Source organism: Dicentrarchus labrax, unplaced genomic scaffold, assembly GCF_905237075.1.
Source record: "Dicentrarchus labrax unplaced genomic scaffold, dlabrax2021, whole genome shotgun sequence".
NCBI classification, from domain to species: domain Eukaryota; kingdom Metazoa; phylum Chordata; class Actinopteri; family Moronidae; genus Dicentrarchus; species Dicentrarchus labrax.
In genome coordinates this window covers 19908598-19918825 of record NW_026136707.1, presented here as the reverse complement: position 1 = coordinate 19918825, position 10228 = coordinate 19908598, and the positions used below count along the sequence as shown (strand labels likewise).

General features: G+C 37.8%; 1 protein-coding gene across 1 annotated transcript; it reads right to left on the bottom strand.

Annotated features, from left to right (window-relative positions):
- Window positions 1-854: 854 nt before the first annotated feature.
- On the bottom strand, window positions 855-9487 carry derl1 (derlin 1). Its single transcript, XM_051407607.1, has 8 exons — window positions 9152-9487; window positions 5114-5225; window positions 4937-5001; window positions 4296-4322; window positions 3312-3407; window positions 3048-3100; window positions 2738-2848; window positions 855-1772 (listed from the first exon to the last, which is right to left on the bottom strand). Exons 1-8 carry the CDS (start codon window positions 9302-9304, stop codon window positions 1622-1624), a joined length of 768 nt encoding a protein of 255 aa, XP_051263567.1. The 5' UTR covers window positions 9305-9487; the 3' UTR covers window positions 855-1621.
- Window positions 9488-10228: the final 741 nt, after the last annotated feature.

Here is a 10228-nt window from a genome sequence, read left to right as displayed (position 1 = left end):
GATTTCAGGTCTGTTCTGCTGCACGTAGGCAAACGGAGGTCACTCATATACGTTTGTGTGGCAGTTTCTTTTATACTCGTATATATTTTACGTTTGTCTTGATCTTCATTTTGAACCCAACTCCCAGCAGGAGGTGACTCAGCCAATAAACTTGAGCTCCTCTTCTCTTCTCTCAATCTACGATTACCCATAAAACCCTGCTATGCAGAGGCATTTAGGTGCATCTTCGGAGAAGCATAAATTCAGCTTTATGTGCACATTGTTCAAATGCAATTAACAAATTCAGTCAAGGCACATTTGTATCATAGCATTTGCATAAAAAAAAAACTGAGCAGCAATAAAGTGGAGAGTAAAACTATGTATCTTATATATGAAGCTGAAACAATTAGTCAGAAAATCAATTCGTCCACTGACAAAAAGATATAGTATAATAGTAATAATAATTAAAAAAAAATATATATATATATATATATAATTGATCAAGTCATTTTCATGCTCAAATGCAAAACATTACCTAGTTCAGACCTATAAAGTGTGATGAGTTGCAGCTTCTCTTTGTTGTATGTCGATGTAAATCTCTGGGTTTTGGACCAAACAAACAAAGCGATTTTCACTGTTTTCTGATATTTATAGAACAAGTGATTAATCACAAAAATAACTGGCAGATGAATTGAAAATGAGAATAATAGCGTCTGCCCCAATTGTATATTGTACATACAGTTAATGATTCTCAACCAGCAGGGACACTGGCACATAATTGGCTGAGCTCTCCTGCGCAAGTGGATAAAAAGGTTTCATCCAAGCGTTGCCTTGAAACATGGATAATACAATAATTACACACTCAGACTCGCTCATCCTTTCAATAAACAAGTTATATTTACAAAAAAAAGGAGCAAAATCCCATCTTCACCTCATTTTGGTTAAGATCGGATCTTAAGACAGAGGAAGATCAAGTCTGTGCTTAAAAAAACATTTTACACCCATGTAAATTCAGACATGGAAACAGCGCTCTCTAAATAGCTTTGCCCATGTTCTGCGGAGGGGTGGTTGAGAGCACACTCCCAGTGTGTAGGTAATTACAATGTAATCCGATATGGCATCACAGAGAGAGAAAGGACGGGAACACAAGAATCAAAATCAACAGCATGCTGGTGTGCAGCTGCAACATCTCTTGTCTTGACAGTCCGGTGGCAGGGTGTGGAGAGAAGGCAGAGGGGAGGGGGGGTAAAAAGAAGAGGACAGAAAGGAAGAAGAAAAGGGGAGGCAAGAAGAATCATCATTTAAAAAAAAAAAAATTAAGTTTATTCATATTTTCTTTTATCTGCTTCACATGGACAAACCTGCAGTAGCAGTAATAGTAGTGCTGGCTTTAATTTGAGCCTATAGCCAGAGTCTGTCTGTCCTGCTGTGCGCCACTGTCTTGCTTAAAATGTGTGCTTCTTCAAATTTCTTCCTGGTGTCTTCTTTATAAACTAAACTTAACATGACATAAGATGTGGTTTTTTTTCTTTTTTTGAAAAATTGGAAAAAGCAAGCATTTTAACCCGATACATCAACTGCACAGCCGTTTGTTATTGGGAGCAAAGGGGGGGGTTGGCTCTCTCTGCTCTCTCCTCTCCTCTCAATCATCCCCCAGACGGAAGCCTTGGCCCCAGTTGTGACGTCCTCCTCCTCCCCCGCCTGCCCCCGCATGCTCCTGGGCAGCTGGTCTCCTGGTGGGAGGGACTCCAAAGCCGGACACCCCTCCCCTCCTGTTAGGGAAAAACCGATACCTGGAGAGAGATGTGCAAAGGGATGAGAAGTGTTAAAATATGATCTGTAAAACAGACAACATTGGAATCTATTTAACGGTACTTTGCAAGCAGGTGATCAAGCAACAAATCCTGTTTAAAAAAAAAAAAAAAACTAGTAGTAGTGTTTGTTTTTTTAAATTAATCCTGTGATCTGGTAAAATAGCAAAGCACGTACCCACAGCCAAGTAACAAATAAGTCTTAAATAACACAAGCAGTCACACGAATACACATGTTCATTTTGTGGCCATGTGAGCAATGTCCTCTTGGTATAGCTGTTAGTCAGTTGGGGCAGGATGTTTTTCACATATTCTCTGCTCTCTCTCGTTATGCATCACTGTGAATGGGTGGCCAAACAAGTCTATGCTCTTGGGATTAATAAAGCTCACTCAAATATCTAAAATACTTGTTTGGAAGTGAAACCAAAAGTGAATGCAAATCATTATTCATTTCTTTGTGAAGGTGACTGCAGGAACCACTGCACTAAGTATATTTGGTTCAAGCTGAACTCCAGATGAACATTTACAACAGTGTGTTTGACTAAAAATCTTCACTTTGATTTTTGTTTTTCTTTTACAAACAAGTGGTTTAGGTAATACAGACGAGCTCTGGACATGTTTAAACCCTATCCAATAACTTTTCTGGTTGCCTAATGCACTGCATTTCTAAATCTATCTTACATTTGTTTATTTTTAGTCACAATAAGTTCCTGGTCTACTGGTCTACCAGTCCAAGTGAAGCTGTAGCAGCAAAAGCCAAAAGTGTGCTGAAATAAGTATAGGTGCATTTCATTCCTTATGTAAGAGGAAAAATTTGTTACAAAAGTTCCATAGTTTTGCTTTAAAGCTATGTATAGCACAACCTCAGCAAGTGAGGAAATTGTTCTAACTAAAAAGAGTTGAGACCATAACTCCAAAATCAAACCCAGGCTGGAAAAGAAACTTACAAGAACTCTGGTGTAGAGAGGAAGGAGCGTCCTCCCAGGTCCACAGGGTATTTGAACATGAGGAAGAAGTAGAGGTGACCCACCAGGTTCCCTGTCAGTTCATCTACAAACCTGCACAATAACAGCAGAGTGAAATAACAGAAATATTAAGTTTAAACACTTAAACATACTGTAGGCGTATCATACTTTGGAATACAGAAACAGAGACCATTCCTTGTTACTTTAAAGACACTGAATGTACCTTTATGGTACCACAGACTATTAAACTCTCTATTGTCTCTGATTCAATTCATTAGAATTAGTTACTTACGAGCCTCCAATGATGAAGTTGAAGCCCAGGATGACCCAAGGTAGATAATGTGCCTGGGACAGAGCAACAGAAAATATCATAATCAATAGTCATATCATTAATATGAGTATTAATAAGTAATAATAAGAAGGCTTCACATTCAGGTAATAAATGTTTTATGTGTTCTGACATTACTGTAAAATGTGAGATACTTTTATTAAGACTAAGTTTCCTCGATACAATTGTATCTGTGATGTAATAAGCTGGTGATAAAACATGAGGTACCTTGAATCGTGTCCCGAACCAGAAGGACACAATCGTGTCTTTGTTGAACTGAGCCCAGACGTAGAGCACTGACATGATCAGTGGGATCATCAGCAGCTGAAAACAACAACATAAACAACAATATATGAGTCCAATGATACTGCATCAACAAGACAGCTGTGTAAAAAAGCTTTAAGTTTTGGTCACATCAGGGACTAGTCTTGAATTTTAGCAAGTGCAATATTGCGAGTGTTTTATACAGGGGACTCTGCAAAGGAGGGTTTATTGTGAAAAGCCTCTTCAATGAGCCTAATAAACTTAATCAAGATTAAGTGGTTTCATAAAACCAACTCAGAGCTGAGCTGGGTTTAAGAACTGTAATATGTATAGTAATATGAACAGTTTTTTATTGTAAGCTCTGAAAGTGAAAAATGCTTATTTGCTTTCTAAAGTTAACGTTCGCTAACACCAAATGAGAAGATTGACACCATTACCGCACTAATGTATGCTAGCTAAGTTAAGTTAGCCTAGCATAAAGACCGGGAAAAGTGCAAAACAGCTAGCAAGGTACGGTAAAATACACTTTCTAGCACCTTAACAGGCTGTATCTTATTTGTTTAATCCCTACAAACACCGGACCATTTCCAGGCAACCAGTGGAGACTCCAGTAGTTACTGGTCCCAACCAAGAAACAGTGTGGTACATAACCCGCCCCAGAAAACAGGTGTGTAAGCTAGTGAGGTTTAATGGTGCTGGTGTGAGAGATTTATCAATCTTCTCATCTAACTGTCAGCAAGAAAGCAAACACACATATTCCACAAAATGTCAAACTTTTCCTTTGAGTAAGCCTGGTTCTTGTGGTCTTCTTGCATTATGAAGCACTCCTTAGATCTCAAGTGTAAATTGCAAACAAATGCTACATGCTTTATATACAGTATACACTGGTCATAATTTCATGTTGTGTTATAAATACAGAGAGAGAGAGAGAGAGAGGAGCATTCTCACCTGCATGTTCATCAGCAACCCAGTTATCTACAGCTCAAGTCAAGGACAACAACCTCATGGCTCAATACAATCACAGCTAGAGCCTTAAGATTAGAGCAGCCATTTCTACCTCTTCCCCTAAAGCAAGGCGTCTAACATCGGCAGATCAGTCCTCGCCTAACCTCCCACAACTCACTTTTTTTCTTTTTTCACCCATTCCCCGTTTGCTTGTGGTAACACAAACTGAACACTTCAGGTTTAGAGGGAACATGATTTTGCCCAAATGTGTCTTATAAACAGGAAGTGTCTGAACAGTCAGACGAGCTGACAATCAGAGCTGAACTCCTGACAAAACGACACAGTGTTGAGATGTGGGCCGGGCTGTACTGCTGGTGCTGCATGTGACCTAGATTAGGTTTCTCTGCTCTGCAGGGGTAGACTGACACTGGGCCACTGGCACAGAGCCACCCTGACATGGCACAGTGCTGCAGAGAGAGAGGGAGGTACAGAAAAGACAGATGAAAGAGTAATGCAGAGGGGAAAAGAAAGCAGCAGAGAGCTAGAATCAATGGTGGAGAGGACTCTCAGATGCTGTAGGTAGATAGTAATTTATCATTTAATCAGAAGGTTTTAAAGGGTTTGTGATGCCAGTCAAAGGATACAACAATGCAGATCCAGTTGAAGAAGAGCATGAAGATATAGTCTGCAGGTCTGCCATCAAACACCCCTGGAAAAAAAATACCAAGAAAAAGATTAGCATGACAATAAACAGCACTCAGCGTGTGTGTGTGTGTGTGTGTGTGTGTGTGTGTGTAAGCCACTGAGGCCAGCAGCTTCACCTGTCTCTAGCCGAGAAGAGTACTGGTAGAGGAAATAGAGGTTGACCAGGTACAGAAACCCAGTAGAAGGGGTTACTGGGAAATACAAGGTGGCTGTCACTGGTCTCCAGAGCTGAAACAAACAGAGACATAATAGAAATGTAGTAAGTAATCCACATAGCTGCGTTTGTTCCCAGATCCAGACTTTCAAGGCTGTGCTTGTAACACACATGAAGTCTCGTGTGGATTGTAAATGATAACTTCTAAAAGACAGACAGCCGGTGCTCCTCTGCAGAGTGTGTTCGCTCACAATTTGTTTCAGAGATTTTTTGTTTGATGGCAACAGACATCAGATCAATACAGCATTTATGAGGTGACTTGCAAGGTGATGAGCATTTTAATTGTATTCAAGGGGAAAATGACAGAATACAATTGCAACCTACAATTCTTAAGTGGAACAAATTGTAGCTGGGCCTAGATTCTAACCAGATAGGATTCACCATTTTACTTTTATATACAATCTTGATATTCAACTAATCTGTTTAATCAAGACAAAATGTCTGATTCTAGCCTTTCTAATCTGACCGGGCTCCTACACCTTGTGATGGATATTTTCACTCTGTTGTCATAGACTGAACGATTAATCAACAAAATATTTATGGATTCATCAGAACAGATTAATCTATTATTAAAATAATCATCAATTGCAGCCCTATTCAAAATATCTACTAACTGAGTGGTCCTTATCATTTGTTGAAATTGTACATAATAGGTGCATGTGGATATTCAATTCAATTTTATTTGTATAGCGCCAATTCATAACAGAAGTTATCTCAGGACACTTTTCAAATAGAGTAGGTCTAGACCGAACTCTTTATAACATATGTCTTCAGCTTTGGAGCATTTGAATTTGGATTAAACTTCCACCCATGGTTAGTCTAAAAAAATTGATTTCTGTGTCCACCAGCTGCCCTCTGAAGCCATAAGACAGCATAATAGTTCAAATGTCGCTAACTGTGCAGGACTAGCCAGATACTGAAACTTCAAGCAGCTTATAATATGGTACTGACTGAAGAGCCATTTGGTAATAATGAAATTAATCATGGTTTTCATCTATATCTTCGATTAAGATTAATAGCCCACAGTATGTCACAAGGTCGAATTCTTATTCAGTTGCCGGGCAACAAAACATTTCCAAGTAAATAGAGTAATACAATAATAATCTATTCAGCTGCAGCACTGCCTGTGTTTCTCCAAGATATCAGTAACCTACTGTGGCTGTCACACCAGCTTGCTCTCTGGCAGGTTAAACAGTAGGCAGTCTGTCATATAATATCACACTACAAAGAGTGTAATGATTGCTTAAATAACCAGTGTGGTGGAAGAATTATTCAAAGCCTTTACTTGTGTAAAAGAGGCAATGCCACAGCATAAAATTAGTCTAATACATATACAATAAATATTGCCCTCAAAATATGACCTTAGTAAGAGTAGCCCACCTAAGTATTAAGAGACAAATGTACTTAAAGGTATCAAAATAAAAGCAGTAGCATTTTACTGATGTGGCTGGTGAAGGTGGGGCTCATTTTAACTACTTCATATATTGTTAGGAATTTTAGTCTAAAACAATGCATCATATTTTATAAACTTGCAACACATTTTTAGGTAATAACAAACTCTTGGTACCTGCAAAATACATTTAAAATTGAATCTAGTAAAACAGCTATATATTCCCCCCTTAAAAAAGTATCTTAGACTTATTTGCAGTACTTGAGTGTACTTCCACTGCAAGTATCTAGGTTGAGGGGATATTTTGCCCTGAGCTAGGTCTTTTAGGATACATATTCACATCCTGCCTCCTAACCTTGTATAACCTCACTGTTGACCTCACAGTGATGGAGGGATATAAAGGAAAAAACGCTGCTTGAGCTGCTCATCAGAGCAAGAAATTCCCTTTACAATTAGTCCAAAATACTTTCTCCACCTTGTGGGACGCACCACAGTGACTGCACTTCCATTAAACAGCTCAAAGGTAACGCTGGCAGTTGAAATACTATGTTTTGTGGTCCGTGTATGTTTTGGTCATTGGATTTTCCTTTCAGAAACGGGTATTAAAAAACAGAAAACGAGTGGTTATTTGATTTTCGTTTTAAAATACAAAAATTAAAATTGAAATACAAGGCGTTTTTCTTTTTCATGGTCAAAAAGGGATGAGAGAAATAAAAAAAAATATTCGATTTTCATTTTCTATTTCATATAATAAAAAATAAAATCACTAGAAAACAGAAACGGAAAAAAGGCCTGTTGTTTCATATTCTGAGACCGGATGTTGTCATTTACAGGACGGTGCTGTGGAGAAGAAACAGTAGACTAGTAGACTGCGGTCAATCCAGCCGTGAGTCCGATCTCCGTGGTCAAATCAGCCGCACTTAAATTTAGAGTATTCTCAGCATTATGGTAAATGCGGAGAAACAGCGTATTTACTCCCGGTTTTCAAAATAAAGGTATTAAGAACAGTAAGCTATCATTCGAACCTACATTTAAAATAAAATATGTTACATTAAAGTGTTTCATGCGCCTCTGATGGATAAAAAACACGTTATATCAAGTATCTTTACTGCACCAGTGCTCAGTATTTCCAGGCTATGGGTGAAGCATTTTCATTATAACGTTACTTCAATAATGATGCAGTAATCATGACAAAAATCGTCTTATTTTGCAGCTCTACAGCTGTCACACTGAATCTGTAAAAGGGAAAAATAATTAGTTTTAACTTCAAAACACCATTGTACCTACTGTCTCTTCCTCATATATTATTTTTCCCTTTTACAGATTCGCGTGACAGCTGTTGCAGTTGGTTCCACATACAGTGGAACTACCTTTTATTCTTAAATTTCTCCACATTGGTGCAGTAGAAATGCTTGATATTAAGTATGCTTGTAGTCTTAGATGTGTAGAAGTAAGATATACCATCCATAGCCAGGAATTATTGTTTTTAAAGTAGCTCAAAATATATGAAAATACCACTTGGAGATACAAATATGGACTTTTATTGTTGAATTTCTCCAAATTGGTAAAATAAAAATGCTTGATATTAAGTATACTTGTAGTCTCATATGTGCAAAAGTCAAATATACCATCAGTAGCCAGGAAACACTGAGCAATATGTTTTTACAGTACCTCAAATATGGTCAAATATGCAATCTCTGGAGGCATAAATATGAGACTTTTATTTTGGCATTTCTCCACACTGGTGCAGTAAAGATACTTGATATAAAGTGTTTTTTATTCATCAGGGGCGCATAAAACACTTTAATGTAACATATTTTATATTAAATGTAGGTTCGAATTATAGCTTACTGTTCTAAATACCTTTATTTTGAAAACCAGAAGTAAACACACTGTTTCTCCGCATTTACCATAATGCTGAGAATACTTGTACACTCTAAATTTAAGTGCGGCTGATTTGACCACGGAGATCGGACTCACGGCTGGATTGACCGCAGTCTACTAGCCTACTGTTTCTTCTACACAGCACCGTCCTGTAAATGACAACATCCGGTCTCAGAATATGAAACAACAGGTCTTTTTTCCGTTTCTGTTTTCTAGTGATTTTATTTTTTGTTATATGAAATAGAAAATGAAAATCGAATCATTTTTTAAATTTCGCTCATCCCCCTTTGACCATGAAAAAGAAAAACGCCTTGTATTTCAATTTTAATTTTTGTATTTTAAAACGAAAATCAAATAACCACTCGTTTTCTGTTTTTTAATACCCGTTTCTGAAAGGAAAATCCAATGACCAAAAGATACACGGACCTTTGTACTCGTATTACACCTTATTTCACTGTTGCTAAATTAAGTAGCATTTTGACAGCATCCGGAAGTCGTAACCTCGTGCGTCTCGCCCTCTCATTGGCTGTGACGCAGCGCAGGCCTCCTGAGTGAGCCTTGCTAGCCACCTGCTAACTAACAACAAACTACATCGAAAACACAACAACAGTGGCGTTTATCAGCTCCTCCGACACACACAGTAGAACAGAGTTAACGAAGACTTACATGAAATCTGCTAAAGACCAGCTCGGGAAACAGCAGGAGGTTCCTGAAATTAATCAGTCCTAGTTTCCCAATAAGGGGAACAGCAACCGAGGCAGCAAACCAGTACCGGGTGACAAAAGGGATGCTTCTGAACCAGTCCCCAATGTCCGACATGTTTCCATACAATTACTGACGAATTACAACCCTGAAAAAACAACTCCTCTTTCAAAATTAACCGATATCCCCCCCAAAAAACTGCGACCCCTCACTGTCTTTATTTCAGAGCTGCTCCGCTGCTAAGTTTACATGACGTGGCTAATCAGAGGGAGCTAGCTTTGCATAGGTTACTGACACATCCGGTTCAGCTTTTCAAAGTAAAAGCAAACGGACTACTGCTACTACTGGTATTACTACAGATAAGAAGAATAAGCCAACATATAATAATAATAATAATAATAATAATAATAATAATAATAATAATAATAAAGATAATAAAAGTTGTGTGTTGACAAAGAATAAAAATGGAAGGCATTGGTAATTAACACATATTGGATATTTTAGGGAAATAAGCAATGGTTGTTAGGAAATGAAAGATATTCCATTTATAAGGTAAATAAGTGGTGTCATCACTCAAATTCTAAAATTAGTTCAAATTGTTTGTTTCTGAGAAAGCTAATACTTTTATGATGCACCCAGTGTTGATTGTTTGTTAGAGAAATCTTACAAACATTTCTGGTAAAATTTTGTATGCTTAACTTTTCTGGTGCCCTTTTGGGGCTTTTTGCCTTATTCTTATCAGACATTATTACACACATCATAATAATAATCAAGGATTTTGACAATGGACACTTGACAATAGCTGCAGGCAACACCAATGAAGGCCCATCTACGTCTTAGCTGTGTTGTTCATTTATTTATTTATTTACCTCATTATTTTTTTATTTATTTTGAAGGTGTTTTTTGTTTTGTTTTATAATATGCTCTTAGTTTGAAGAAAAACACCTTTTGGTTTTGCTGTGAATTATTTTAGTACTTCCTGTGAATTTTGCAAAAGCAACTGTGTTGACCATGCAGAGGCAGCAAGCAAATGAAAGAGGC

Coding starts and splice junctions, on each gene's coding strand:
- derl1 (XM_051407607.1), bottom strand. CDS start 9,304: ATGTCGGACATTGGGGACTGGTTCAGAAGCATCCCTTTTGTCACCCGG. Junction 5,226..9,151: donor TGGTCTTTAGCAGATTTCAT/GTAAGTCTTCGT, acceptor TGTTTGTTTCAG/CTCTGGAGACCAGTGACAGC. Junction 1,773..2,737: donor CTCTCTACACCAGAGTTCTT/GTAAGTTTCTTT, acceptor ATCTCTCTCCAG/GTATCGGTTTTTCCCTAACA.